The sequence below is a fragment of the Cetorhinus maximus genome, chromosome 16, assembly GCF_964194155.1.
Source record: "Cetorhinus maximus chromosome 16, sCetMax3.hap1.1, whole genome shotgun sequence".
Taxonomy (NCBI): domain Eukaryota; kingdom Metazoa; phylum Chordata; class Chondrichthyes; order Lamniformes; family Cetorhinidae; genus Cetorhinus; species Cetorhinus maximus.
Window position 1 is genome coordinate 104,483,106 of NC_135894.1, and position 15,361 is coordinate 104,498,466.

Consider the following 15,361-nt stretch of genomic DNA (forward strand, 5'->3'; position numbering starts at 1 on the left):
AACTTCATCTGCCACCTATCTGCCCACTCCACCAATGTGTCAATGTCCTTTTGAAGTTCTACATCGTCCTCCTCACAGTTTACAATGTTTCCAAGCTTCGTATCATCCCCAAACTTTGAAATTGTCCACTGCACACCAAGATCTAGATCAAGAGACACCTCCTACTGAGGGAGTGAGAGTTGTCGGGGGAGGGGACCCATACGCCATACAGCTCCTCCAGGGGTCCCTGTATTAAGGGGACTGTACCTCAGTAGGAGATCGCTCCTTGCCAGGGTGAAGGGAGTTGATGAGTGGAATGGTTCAGCTCCAATGTCCCTCGGCACTAACCCTCTGACAGTGCAGCACTCCCTTAGTACTAACCCTATGACAGTGCAGCCCTCCCTCAGCACTGGCCCTCCGACAGTGCAGCACTCCCTCAGTACTGACCCTCTGACAGTGCAGCACTCCCTCAGCACTGACCCTCTGACAGTGCAGCACTCCCTCAATACTGACCCTCTGACAGTGCAGCACTCCCTCAGTACTGACCCTCTGACAGTGCAGCACTCCCTCAGTACTGACCCTCTGACAGTGCAGCACTCCCTCAGCACTGACCCTCTGACAGTGCAGCACTCCCTCAGTACTGACCCTCTGACAGTGCAGCACTCCCTCAGTACTGACTCTCTGACAGTGCAGCACTCCCTCAGTACTGACCCTCTGACAGTGCAGCATTCCCTCAGTACTGACCCTCTGACAGTGCAGCACTCCCTCAGTACTGGCCCTCTGACAGTGCAGCACTCCCTCAGTACTGACCCTCTGACAGTGCAGCACTTCCTCAGTACTGACCCTCTGACAGTGCAGCACTCCCTCAGTACTGACCCTCTGACAGTGCAGCACTCCCTCAGTACTGACCCTCTGACAGTGCAGCACTCCCTCAGTATTGACCCTCTGACAGTGCAGCACTCCCTCAGTACTGACCCTCTGACAGTGCAGCACTCCCTCAGTACTGACCCTCTGACAGTGCAGCACTCCCTCAGTACTGACCCTCTGACAGTGCAGCCCTCCCTCAGTATTGACCCTCTGACAGTGCAGCACTCCCTCAGTACTGACCCTGTGACAGTGCAGCACTCCCTCAGTACTGACCCTCTGACAGAGCAGCACTCCCTCAGTACTGACCCTCTGACAGTGCAGCACTCCCTCAGTACTGACCCTCTGACAGTGCAGCACTCCCTCAGTACTGACCCTCTGACAGTGCAGCACTCCCTCAGTACCGACTGTCTGACAGTGCAGCACTCCCTCAGTACTGACCCTCTGACAGTGCAGCACTCCCTCAGTACTGACCCTCTGACAGTGCAGCATTCCCTCAGTACTGACCCTCTGACAGTGCAGCACTCCCTCAGTACTGGCCCTCTGACAGTGCAGCACTCCCTCAGTACTGACCCTCTGACAGTGCAGCACTTCCTCAGTACTGACCCTCTGACAGTGCAGCACTCCCTCAGTACTGACCCTCTGACAGTGCAGCACTCCCTCAGTACTGACCCTCTGACAGTGCAGCACTCCCTCAGTATTGACCCTCTGACAGTGCAGCACTCCCTCAGTACTGACCCTCTGACAGTGCAGCACTCCCTCAGTACTGACCCTCTGACAGTGCAGCACTCCCTCAGTACTGACCCTCTGACAGTGCAGCCCTCCCTCAGTATTGACCCTCTGACAGTGCAGCACTCCCTCAGTACTGACCCTCTGACAGTGCAGCACTCCCTCAGTACTGACCCTCTGACAGAGCAGCACTCCCTCAGTACTGACCCTCTGACAGTGCAGCACTCCCTCAGTACTGACCCTCTGACAGTGCAGCACTCCCTCAGTACTGACCCTCTGACAGTGCAGCACTCCCTCAGTACCGACTGTCTGACAGTGCAGCACTCCCTCAGTACTGACCCTCTGACAGTGCAGCACTCCCTCAGTACTGACCCTCTGACAGTGCAGCACTCCCTCAGTACCGACTGTCTGACAGTGCAGCACTCCCTCAGTACTGACCCTCTGACAGTGCAGCACTCCCTCAGTACTGACCCTCTGACAGTGCAGCACTCCCTCAGTACCAACTGTCTGACAGTGCAGCACTCCCTCAGTACTGACCCTCTGACAGTGCAGCACTCCCTCAGTACTGTACCTGGAACAGTGTGTTTCAGCTGCTGATGATTTCCTCATTTCCTGTAATCCCTAGCTCAGTGTGTCCGTTTGGATTATAACAATGACGTGCCCCAGGTGCAATTAACCTTGAAAGCAGCTTGTTATATATTTAAACACCTTTTTGTTCATGTACTGTATTCTGAAGAGAAGTGGTACAAATAGTGTTATACACTGTGTGAATAAGGAAAATACCTTTGCTCGTGTTGATGTTAACTCCACAGGGAATATTACTGCCTAGGTCAGTAAAAATAAAATGTACTAAACAGCAGCTGTGTTTCAAAGCAACATTCCTGAGCTCTGGACCTTATTGAGTGTGTGAACTCTATGATCAGGAAGCTGAGATTAACATTCCTTTAATCAGCCCATTCTGCACACACCACCCTCTCCATGTAATCTGACAGGGTTATCATTTTATATAAAAGCGAATTACTGCAGAGGCTGGAAATCTCAAAAAAAACGGAAAATGCTGGAGCAGCAGAAGTGGCAGCGCCAGTTAATGTTTCAGCTCGTGACTTTTCTTCAGAGCTGAATCAAGGAATCACAGAATTTTAACAGCACAGAAGGAGGCCATTCGGCCCATCATGTCTGCACTGGCTCTCCAAATGAGCATTATGACCTAATGCCATTGCCCTGCCTTTTCCCCGAACCCCTGCACATTGTTTCTATTCAAATAATCATCTAATACCCTCTTGAATGCCTCGATTGAACCTGCCTCCACCACACTTCCAGGCAGTGCATTCCAGGCCTGAACCACTCATTGTGTGAAAAAGCTTTTTCTCACGTCACATTTGCTTCTTTTGTAAATCACTTTAAATCTGTGCCCTCTCGTTCTTGATCCTTTTTACGAGCGGGAACAGCTTCTCCCTGTCTACTCTGTCCAGCCCCCTCATGATTTTGAACATCTTTATCAAATCTCCTCTCAGCCTTCCTCTCTCCAAGGAAAACAGTCCCAACTTCTCCAATCTATCCTCATAGCTGAAGTTTCTCATCCCTGGAACCATTCTTGTAAACCTCTTCTGCAATTTCTCAAATCCTTCCTATAATGTGGCGCCCGGAACTGTACACAATATTCCAGCTGAGGCCTTCCGTGACCGGTGGGCACCACGGGGACTGGGGTGTTTTGTTGACCCCTTTAATCACATTTAGGTTTAATGTTTGTAAGTTTCCTTTAAACTTTGTCCTTGGTTTTACGGCTGACCTGAATTAGGGGCTGTGCTTAATTTCTCCCTTGTTATTGTTAATTTAGTTAATTGTTTTGACTCAAAAAGAGTTACTCCAGCTGAGGTCTAACGAGTGTCTTATATAAATTCAGCATAACGTCCCTGCTCCTGTACTTTATGCCCCTATTAATAAAGCCCAGGATACTATATGCTTTATTAACTTCTCTTGCCACCTGTACTGTCTTCTATGCACATGTACATCCAGGTCTTTCTGCTCCTGCACCCCCTTCAAAATTTCACCCCTTATTTTATATTGTCTGTCCATGTTCTTCCTACCAAAATGCATCACCTCACACTTCTCCGCATTGAACTTCATCTGCCACCTATCTGCCCACTCCACCAACTTGTCTATGTCCTCTTGAAGTTCCACACCATCCTCCTCGCAGTCCCAACACTCCCAAGCTTCGTATCATCCACAAACTTTGAAATTGTCCCTTGCACACCAAGATCTAGATCATGAATATATATCAGGAAAAGCAAGGGTCCCAATACTGACCCCATGGGGAACTCCACTACAAACCTTCCTCCAGCCCGAAAAATATCCATTGACCATTACTCTCTGCTTCCTATTTTTCAGCCAGTTTTGTATCCACGTTGCTACTGTCCCTTTTATTCCGCGAGCAATAACTTTTCTCACAAGTCTGTTGTGTGGCACTGTGTCAAATGCCTTTTGAAAATCCTTGTACATCACATCAACAGCATTACCCTCATCGACCTTTTCTATTACCTCTTCAAAAAACTCCAGCAAGTTAGATAAAACTTATTTCCCCTTTAGAAATCCATGTTGGCTCTTCCTTATCAACCCATATTTTTCCATGTGACTACTAATTCTGTCCTGAATAATTGTTTCTGGAATCTTGCTCACCACTGAATTTAAACTGACTGGTCTGTAATTGCTGGACTTATCCTTACAACCTTTTTTGAACAAGGGTGTAATGTTTGCAATTCTCCAGTCCTCTGGCACCACCCCTGAGTCTAGGGAAGACTGAAAGATTATGGCCAGTGCCCCTGCAATCTCGACTCTCATTTTTTTCAATATCCTTGGATGCATCTCGTCCGGTCCCGGTGCCTTGGCAACCGGCAGTCTATTCAACACTTCCCCCTTATTAATTTTGAATCCTTCTAGTGACAGGCTCGGGTAGCATCTACCTCCGTGGTAAAAGCTGCACTAGTTAAACGTTACCTCTGTTTCTCTCTCCAGAGATGCTGCCAGACGTGCTGGGATTTTCCAGCATTTTCGGTTTTTTTTCATTTTCAACATTGGGAGAAAATAAAGAACTTGCATTTATGAAGCACCTGGCACCAACTCTGGACATTCCAAAGCACTTTACAGTCAACAAGTTATTATTTGAAGTGTAGTCTTCCAAACCCAAGAAAGGCAGCAGACAATTTGTGTACAGTAAGATCCCACAAACAACAATGAGGATTGGCCATCTCAGAAAACAAACAGGAGTTCAGTTTAATGACTCATCTGATGCAATGCCTCTCTGATAAAGCGCAGTCCTCAGTATTAACCCTCTGACAGTGCATCACTCCCTCAGTACTGACCCTCTGACAGTGCAGCACTCCCTCAGTACTGGCCCTCTGACAGTGCATCACTCCCTCAGTACTGGCCCTCTGACAGTGCATCACTCCCTCAGTACTGGCCCTCTGACAGTGCATCACTCCCTCAGTACTGGCCCTCTGACAGTGCATCACTCCCTCAGTACTGGCCCTCTGACAGTGCGGCACTCCCTCAGTACTGACCCTCTGACAGTGCAGCACTCCCTCAGTACTGACTCTCCAACAGTGCAGCACTCCCTCAGTACTGACCCTCTGACAGTGCAGCACTCCCTCAGTACTGATGTTCTGACAGTGCAGTAATCCCTCAGTACTAACCTTCCGACAGTGCAGCACTCTCTCAGCACTGACCCTCTGACAGTGCAGCACTCCCTCAGTACTGACTCTCTGACAGTGCAGCACTCCCCCAGTACTGACCCTCTGACAGTGCAGCATTCCCTCAGTACTGATGTTCTGACAGTGCAGTATTCCCTCAGTACTAACCTTCCGACAGTGCAGCACCCCCTCAGCGCTGACCCTCTGACAGTGCAGCACTCCCTCAGTACTAACCTTCTGTCAGTGCAGCGCTCCCTCAGTACTGACCCTCTGACAATGCTGCACTCCCTCAGTACTGACCCTCTGAAATTGCAGCACTCCCTCAGTACTGGCCCTCTGACAGTGCAGCACTCCCTCAGTACTGACCCTCTGACAGTGCAGCACTCCCACAGTACTGACCCTCTGACAGTGCAACACTCCCTCAGTACTGACCCTCTGACAGTGCAGCACTCCCTCAGCACTGACCCTCTGACAGTGCAGCGCTCCCTCAGTACTGACCCTCTGACAGTGCTGCACTCCCTCAGTACTGACCCTCTGACAGTGCAGCACTCCCTCAGTACTGACCCTGTGACAGTGCAGCACTCCCTCAGTACTGACCCTCTGACAGTGCAGCACTCCCTCAGTACTGACCCTCTGACAGTGCAACACTCCCTCAGTACTGACCCTCTGACAGTGCAACACTCCCTCAGTACTGACCCTCTGACAGTGCTGCACTCCCTCAGTATTGACCCTCTGACAGTGCAGCACTGCCTCAGTACTGACCCTCTGACAGTGCAGCACTCCCTCAGTACTGACCCTCTGACAGTGCAGCACTCCCTCAGTACTGACCTTCTGACAGTGCAGCACTCCCTCAGTACTGACCCTCTGACAGTGCAGCACTCCCTCAGTACTGACCCTCTGACAGTGCAGTAATCCCTCAGTACTAACCTTCCGACAGTGCAGCACTCCCTCAGCACTGACCCTCTGACAGTGCAGCACTCCCTCAGTACTGACTCTCTGACAGTGCAGCACTCCCCCAGTACTGACCCTCTGACAGTGCAGCATTCCCTCAGTACTGATGTTCTGACAGTGCAGTATTCCCTCAGTACTAACCTTCCGACAGTGCAGCACCCCCTCAGCACTGACCCTCTGACAGTGCAGCACTCCCTCAGTACTAACCTTCTGTCAGTGCAGCGCTCCCTCAGTACTGACCCTCTGACAATGCTGCACTCCCTCAGTACTGACGCTCTGAAATTGCAGCACTCCCTCAGTACTGACCCTCTGACAGTGCAGCACTCCCACAGTACTGACCCTCTGACAGTGCAACACTCCCTCAGTACTGACCCTCTGACAGTGCAGCACTCCCTCAGTACTGACCCTCTGACAGTGCAACACTCCCTCAGTACTGACCCTCTGACAGTGCAGCACTCCCTCAGTACTGACCCTCTGACAGTGCAGCACTCCCTCAGTATTGACCCTCTGATAGTGCAGCACTGCCTCAGTACTGACCCTCTGACAGTGCAGCACTCCCTCAGTACTGACCCTCTGACAGTGCAGCACTCCCTCAGTACTGACCTTCTGACAGTGCAGCACTCCCTCAGTACTGACCCTCTGACAGTGCAGCACTCCCTCAGTACTGACCCTCTGACAGTGCAGCACTGCCTCAGTACTGACCGTTTTACTGATTATTGACAGCTAACAGTGATTGGATGGTTCAGGTTTGCTGATAGTTTAATAATCCAAGGCAGCGAAGTTAGGCAGTTTAATACGGTCACGAAAGTGCCAAGATTAAATTTCAGTCCAGACTTTCTGATGTTCTCCATCACCTTCATGTGGTGATTTTTATGTTTTTGGTGCCTCTTCAACAAGATCTGTGACTAATGGGCATGGTGCTCGATGACTCTGATGGATGATATTTCCCTCTCCAGGGGAGACGGAAAATTGAATGTGCTTCTAGACATCAGCAACTTCAATTAAGGCTGAAGAACCTTTGCTTGTTTGCACTTTTCTGAAGTGAATTGGATTAATTCTCAGCCGTAGCTCATCACATCCTTCAGGCAGAACGTTGCATGCATAAACTCCAATCCAGCAACACAGCCCATTATCAACCTTCAGCTACCAAGGGATAGATAGCACAGACTAACACTGGGGTACAGTACTGGTGGGGACGGGTCTGTCATTGTATAACACTGGGGTACAATACTGGTGGGGACGGGTCCGTCACTGTATAACACTGGGGAACAGTACTGGTGGGGACGGGTCTGTCATTGTATAACACTGGGGTACATTACTGGTGGGGACGGGTCCGTCACTGTTCAACACTGGGGTACAGTACTGGTGGGGACGGGTCCGTCACTGTATAACACTGGAGTACAGTACTGGTGGGGATGGGTCTGTCACTGTATAACACTGGGGTACAGTACTGGTGGGGACGGGTCCGTCACTGTATAACACGGGGGTACAGTACTGTTGGGGACGGGTCTGTCACTGTATAACACTGGGGTACAGTACTGGTGGGGACGGGTCTGTCACTGTACAACACTGGGGTACAGTACTGGTGGGGACGGGTCCGTCACTGTATAACATTGGGGTACAGTACTGGTGGGGACGGGTCTGTCACTGTATAACACTGGGGTACAGTACTGGTGGGGACGGGTCCGTCACTGTACAACACTGGGGTACAGTACTGGTGGGGACGGGTCTGTCACTGTATAATACTGGGGTACAGTACTGGTGGGGACGGGTCTGTCACTGTATAACACTGGGGTACAGTACTGGTGGGGACAGGTCTGTCACTGTATAACACTGGGGTACAGTACTGTTGGGGACGGGTCTGTCACTGTATAACACTGGGGTACAGTACTGGTGGGGACGGGTCTGTCACTGTATAACACTGGGGTACAGTACTGGTGGGGACAGGTCTGTCACTGTATAACACTGGGGTACAGTACTGGTGGGGACGGATCTGTCTCTGTATAACACTGGGGTACAGTACTGGTGGGGACAGGTCTGTCACTGTATAACACTGAGGTACAGTACTGGTGGGGACAGGTCTGTCACTGTATAACACTGGGGTACAGTATTGGTGGGGTCAGGTCTGTCACTGTATAACACTGAGGTACAGTACTGGTGGGGATGGGTCTGTCACTGTATAACGCTGAGGTACAGTACTGGTGGGGACAGGTCTGTCACTGTATAACACTGGGATACAGTACTGGTGGGGACGGGTCTGTCACCGTATAACACTGTGGTACAGTACTGGTGGGGACGGGTCTGTCACTGTATAACACTGTGGTACAATACTGATGGGGACGGGTCTGTCACTGTATAACACTGTGGTACAGTACTGGTGGGGACGGGTCTGTCACTGTATAACACTGGGGTACAGTACTGGTGGGGACGGGTCTGTCACTGTATAACACTGGGGTACAGTACTGGTGGGGACGGGTCTGTCACTGTATAACACTGGGGTACAGTACTGGTAGGGACGGGTCTGTCACTGTATAACACTGGGGTACCGTACTGGTGGGGATGGGTCTGTCTCTGTATAACACTGGGGTACAGTACTGGTGGCGATGGGTCTGCCTCTGTATAACACTGGGGTACAATACTGGTGGGGATGGGTCTGTCACTGTATAACACGGGGGTACAGTACTGGTGGGGGAGGGTCTGTCACTGTATAACACTGGGGTACAGTACTGGTGGGGACGGGTCTGTCACTGTATAACACTGGGGTACAGTACTAGTGGGGGAGGGTCTGTCACTGTATAACACTGGGGTACAGTACTGGTGGGGACGGGTCTGTCACTGTATAACACGGGGGTACAGTACTGGTGGGGACGGGTCTGTCACTGTATAACACTGGGGTACAGTACTGGTGGGGACGGGTCTGTCACTGTATAACACTGGGGTACAGTACTAGTGGGGGAGGGTCTGTCACTGTATAACACGGGGGTACAGTACTGGTGGGGACGGGTCTGTCACTGTATAACACTGGGGTACAGTACTAGTGGGGGAGGGTCTGTCACTGTATAACACGGGGGTACAGTACTGGTGGGGACGGGTCTGTCACTGTATAACACTGGGGTACAGTACTGGTGGGGACAGGTCTGTCACTGTATCTGATGGCTGGATGGTTTGCTGGGGACATGAATTGAGTTATTATAACCCAGTGTGTGACATTTTATCCAATTGTAAATGTCATTATAGACTGGAACTCTCTCCTGCTGTCTTCCGTTCTCTCACTGACTCACTCTCCTTGTGTTTTACTAGATCCAAGTGCCCTGGCTGGACAGTCAGGACCTGATCACGCTGTCATAGGTGGAGTGGTGGCTGTTGTCGTCTTCATCACCCTCTGTTTGATAATTGTCCTCGGTCGTTACCTGGCTCGGCATAAAGGTAGGTTCCAGTTTCAAAGCCCTCCTGTTGCTCTGACAGTGCAGCAGGTACACTCCAGCCTCCCGTGTCCAAGAGCCATACTTCCATCAAGTGTCGGTCGAATTGCCACTTCACTCCGAGATTTTATCTTGAAACCCAGCCACTCCTTTCTCGCCCGACCTTCTGACTCAGGCCGGGTGAGAGTGTCCAGAGCAGCCGCTTCCCCAGGCCTTTGTATCGAGGGCAGCAGAGTCAGGGCTGTGGAAGCTGCATCCCCTTTCTTACAACAGGTAAGCTTAAAGGCCCAGCAACTCGGAGCAGCCAGGCAGAAGGTCAGTTTGCAAGGTCAGTGGGTAGGATTGCGGGTGGGGGTTGGGTGGTCATTGGGGGCATGGGTGGGTGGTCACTTGGGGGTGTCGGGTGTCAGTGTGGGGGTGTCGGGTGTCAGTGTGGGGGTGTCGGATGTCAGTGTGGGGGGTGGTCAGGTGGTCAGTGTGGGGTGTCGGGTGTCAGTGTGGGGGTGTCGGATGTCAGTGTGGGGGGTGGTCAGGTGGTCAGTGTGGGGGTGTCGGGTGTCAGTGTGGGGGTGTTGGGTGTCAATGTGGGGGAGTCAGGTTGTCAGTGTGGGGCGTGGTCAGGTGGTCAGTGTGGGGGTGTCGGGTGTCAGTGTGGGGGTGTTGGGTGTCAGTGTGGGGGTGTTGGGTGTCAATGTGGGGGAGTCAGGTTGTCAGTGTGGGGCGTGGTCAGGTGGTCAGTGTGGGGGTGTCGGGTGTCAGTGTGGGGGTGTTGGGTGTCAGTGTGGGGGTGTTGGGTGTCAATGTGGGGGAGTCAGGTTGTCAGTGTGGGGCGTGGTCAGTTGGTCAGTGTGGGGGTGATCACATGGTCAGTGGTGGGGGATGGCTGGTCAGTGGTGGAAGGGGTCGGGTGGTCAGTGGAGGGGGTCTGGTGATCAGTGTGGGGGTGTCGGGTGTCAGTGTGGGGGGTGGTCAGGTGGTCAGTGTGGGGGGGGTTGGGTGGTCAGTGGAGGGGGTCAGGTGGTTGGGTTGTTAGTGGGGGGTGGGGTAGGGAGTCAGGGAGCCCTGTGGGGGTGGGGTGTTGTTAGGGGTATGTGGGGGTTAGGGTGATGGGTTAATCGAGAAGCCCCTTGGGGGGTAGCGGTTGTAGCTGGGAGGGCGCCGTTTTAGTTGGGGGGCAGCAGGGGACTGGGGGGAGGTGTGTGGGGGGTCAGGGGGTGCAGTACTATCATTACCCAGGAGTTAGAAGTGTTCTTAACTTTCTAACCTTTCCTGAGTAATTATTCTGGTCAAACAGTCGGAACCATCCAAAGTACTTTTCCCAATTGGACTTTTGGATGGTTCCCAGTGCAGGGCAGTTGCCCAAAGGAAGTTTGAGCTTCCCGGGCAATCCTTACCTGGGAGCTTCCAGTGGGGGTTCCCCAGCCCACCTCCCCCAGGTTTGACTCCTGGAGCTCGGACGTTATGGACCATGAAGTTCTCAGTTTGCCCGACCAGTGTCACATTTCCTGTTGGTGTTAACCGTCCGAGTCAAATTGAAGTTAAGTATGATTCTCCCTCAAAGTTATGAAATTCGATGTTACATTATGAAGTCTTTGTTCACTTTTGATACGAACTTTTAAAATAATAAATCTGGAATAAAAAGCTAGCCTCACTAATGGGGATCAGGAAACTACGGGATTGTCATAAAAACACATCTTTTTTTCATTTACTTTCTGATGGGATGTGGGTGTCACTGGCTGGGCCAGCATTTGTTGCCCACCCCTTATTGCCCTTGAACTGAGTGTCTTGCTGGGCCATTTCAGAGGGCAGTTAAAAATCAACCACATTGCTGTGGGTCTGGAGTCACATGTGGGCCAAACCAGGTAAGGACGGCAGATTTCCTTCTCTCGAGGACATTAGTGACCAGGTGGGTTTTTACAACAGTTGCCAATGGTTTCATGGTCACCGTTACTGAGACTAGCTTTATATTCCAGATTTTTATTCATTCAAAGAATAAATTCCACCTGGTTCACCAAGACCCTGTAGGGAAGGAGCACCTACATGTGACTCCAGACCCCCTGAAATGATGAGCAAAACGTTCAGTTTTATCAAACCGTGACAGAAAGGTCAACGAGGAATGAAACCGGACGGACCACCTGGTATCAACCTGGGCACCAAAAATAACAACAGCAAACTCAGCCCTGTCGACCCTGCAAAGTCCTCCTTACTAACATCTGGGGGGCTGGTGCCAAAATTGGGAGAGCTGTCTCACAGACTAGTCAAACAACAGCCTGACATAGTCACCCTCACAGAATCATAGCTTACAGATAATGTCCCAGACACCACCGTCACTGTCACTATCCCCCACCGGCAGGACAGGCCCAGCAGAGGTGGTGGCACAGTGGTATACAGTCGGGAGGGAGTTGCCCTGGGAGTCCTCAAAATCGACTCCGGACCCCACAAAGTCTCATAGCAACAAGCCAAACATGGGCAAGGAAACGTCCTGCTGATTACCACATACCACCCTCCCTCAGCTGATGAATCAGTGCTCCTCCATGTTGAACACCACTTGGAGGAAGCACTGAGGGTGGCAAGGGCACAGAATGTACTCTGGGTGGGGGACTTCAATGTCCATCACCAAGATTGGCTCGGTAGCACCACTACTGACCGAGCTGGCCGAGTCCTAAAGGACATAGCTGCTAAACTGGGTCTGCGGCAGGTGGTGAGGGAACCAACAAGAGGGAAAAACATACTTGACCTCATCCTCACCAACCTGCCTGTCACAGATGCATCTGTCCATGACAGTGTCAGTAGGAGTGACCATCGCACAGTCATTGTGGAGACCAAGTCCTGCCTTCACATTGAGGATACCCTCCGTCGTGTTGTGTGGTACTATCACCGTGCTAAATGGGATAGATTTCAAACAGACCTAGCAACTCAAGACTGGGCATCCATGAGGTGCTGTGGGCCATCAGCAGCAGCAGAATTGTACTCGAACACAATCTGTAACCTCAGGGCCCGGCACATCCCCCACTCTACCATTACCATCAAGCAAGGGGATCAACCCTGGTTCAATGAAGAGTGCAGGAGGGCATGCCAGGAGCAGCACCAGGCACACCTAAAAATGAGGTGTCAACCTGGTGAAGCTATAGCACAGGACTACATCGAGGGGAGTAGGCTTAAGAATAAGAGTTCTCCCTTTTAATACGGAGATGAGGAGAATTTTTTTCCCATTGAGTGTCATTAGCCTGTGGAACCCTCTTCCCCAGAAAGCAGTGGGCCATTGAATTTGTTCAAGGCTGAGTTAGACAGATTTTTGATAGACAAGGGGATCAAGGGTTATGGGAGGAGACAGGAAAGTGGAGTTGAGGTCAGAACCAGATCAGCCATGATCGTACTGAATGGCAGAACAGGCTCAAAGGGCTGAATGGCCTCTCCTGTCCCTGAGACCCATGTTCCTATGCAAGCCATGCAATACACAGAGCTAAGTGATTCCACAACCAACGGACCAGATCTTAGCTCTGCAGTCCTGCCACATCCAGTCATGAATGGTGGTGGACAATTAAACTACTCACTGGAGGAGGAGGCTCCACAAATATCCCCATCCTCAATGATGGAGGAGCCCAGCACATCAGTGCAAAAGATAAGGCTGAAGTATTTGCAACAATCTTCAGCCAGAAGTGCCGAGTGGATGATCCATCTCAGCCTCCTCTGGAGGTCCCCAGCATCACAGATGCCAGTCTTCAGCCAATTCGATTCACTCCACTTGATATCAAGAAACAGCTGTAGACACTGGATACTGCAAAGGCTATGGGCCCTGACAATATTCCGGCAATAGTACTGAAGATCTGTGCCCCAGAACTTGCCGTGCCCCTAGCCAAGCTTTTCCAACACAACTACAAACTGGCATCTATCTGGCCATGTGGAAAGTTGCCCAAATATGTCCTGTACACAAAAAGCAGGACAAATCCAACTCAACCAATTACCGCCCCATCAGTCTACTCTCGATCATCAGTAAAGTGATGGAAGGGGTCATCAACAGTGCTATCAAGCAGCACTTACTGAGCAATATTCTGCTCACTGATGCTCAGTTTTGGTTCTGCCAGGGCCACTCAGCTCATTACAGCCTTGGTTCAAACATGGACAAAAGAGCTGAACTCCCGAGGTGAGGTGAGAGTGACTGCCCTTGACATCAAGGCAGCATTTGACCGAGTGTGGCATCAAGGAGCCCTAGCAAAACTGGAGTCAATGGGAATCAGGGGGAAAACTCTCCACTGGTTGGAGTCATACCTAGCACAAAGGACAGCAGTAGCAGCGTGTGTACCATCTACAAGATGCACTGCAGGAACTCACCAAGGCTCCTTCAACAGCACCTTCCAAACCCACGACCACTATCATCTAGAAGGACAAGGGCAGCAGATAGATGGGAACACCACAACCTGTAAGTTCCCCTCCAAGTCACTCACCATCCTGACTTGGAAATATATCGCCGTTCCTTCACTGTCGCTGGGTCGAAATCCAGGAACTCCCTCCCTAACAGCACTGTGGATATACCTACACCACATGGACTGCAGCGGTTCAAGAAGGCAGCTCACCACCACCTTCTCAAGGGGCAATTAGGGATGGGCAATAAATGCTAGTGAATAGTTTAGATACATTTAAAGGGAAGCTGGATAAACCCACGCTGGACAAGGTGAGATGAAGTAGACTGGGAGAAGCCTCATGTGGGACATAAACACTGGCATCGAGCGAATGGTCTGTTTCTGTTCTGCACGTTCTGTCTAATTCCTGCATTTCTTCTGGCTTTCAAATCCCCTGGCTGTGCTGTGCTGGTTTGTCTCTAATCTCAGTCCCCACTCTTGATAGTTTGGTTGGTAAATTATTCAGCATGAATACTCACTAAATTCCTACTCACTGAAACTGGATCAATGTGTTGTCACAGGAACCTACCTGACAAACGAGGCTAAAGGAGCTGAAGATGCACCAGATGCAGATACAGCAATCATCAACGCAGAGGGAAGCCAGGCGAATGCAGAGGATAAGAAGGAATATTTCATCTGAAAATCCATCCATTACTCAAAGATCCATTCAACTGCTCTTAGAAACTGGCTATCAACAGGACTTATTCAATTAGCAACCCCTGCACTCCCCGAGCAATTCCCTCACCTCACTACCCTTTCCCCAACAACTCCCCTCCCACACCTCATCCCCTCCACACTTCCTCCCTTCCTCCATCTTGTCCCCTCTCTCTCACAACTTCCCCAACCCTCTCCCCCAACACCCCACTCCTCACTCCCTCTCCTCCCACCCCTCCCATCCTCAACCCCCTCCTCCCCTACCCCCAGTTCTCTACACCCTCCTCTCCCTTCCCCAAGCCTCCCCCTGCTTCCACTAACCCTACCCAATGCTTCCCTTCCCCATCCCTCCTCCCCCTCTGAGCTCCTTTGACTTCCCCACCCCTCCCCATTGCCCTCCTCTCCCTTCCATTCTTCTTTCACTTCCCTACATCCCTCACCCCCCTCACTTCCCTTGCCCCTTCCCATCACTTTCCCAATTCCCCTCCCCTTTCTTGCCTCTCTCTCTCCTCCTCCTGCACTCCACCTATCAATGTTGAACAGTAACATTAATAGCCAGCTTTCCAATGACTGGTCAGTAACTTGCCACCTCGCAACCTAGATCCACTCTGTAGAGAAGTCTGATTTGAAACATTAATTCATGTTGTGCATGGAATCTCTCTCTCCTCAAAATTTT

The 15,361-nt window shown here is 51.1% G+C and overlaps 1 protein-coding gene across 3 annotated transcripts in view; it reads left to right on the forward strand.

Moving 5' to 3' along the window:
* Positions 1-14,831, forward strand: part of LOC144691862 (cell adhesion molecule 2-like) — a 561,087-nt gene extending 546,256 nt beyond the window's left edge. For all 3 annotated transcript variants that reach the window (XM_078560433.1, XM_078560434.1, XM_078560435.1), the window contains 2 exons: positions 9,510-9,635; positions 14,553-14,831. In XM_078560433.1, coding sequence (XP_078416559.1) covers positions 9,510-9,635; positions 14,553-14,671 — 245 coding nt within the window. In that variant the 3' untranslated portion in view covers positions 14,672-14,831. The remainder of the gene's footprint in view (positions 1-9,509; positions 9,636-14,552) is intronic.
* The last annotated feature ends 530 nt before the right edge of the window (positions 14,832-15,361 follow it).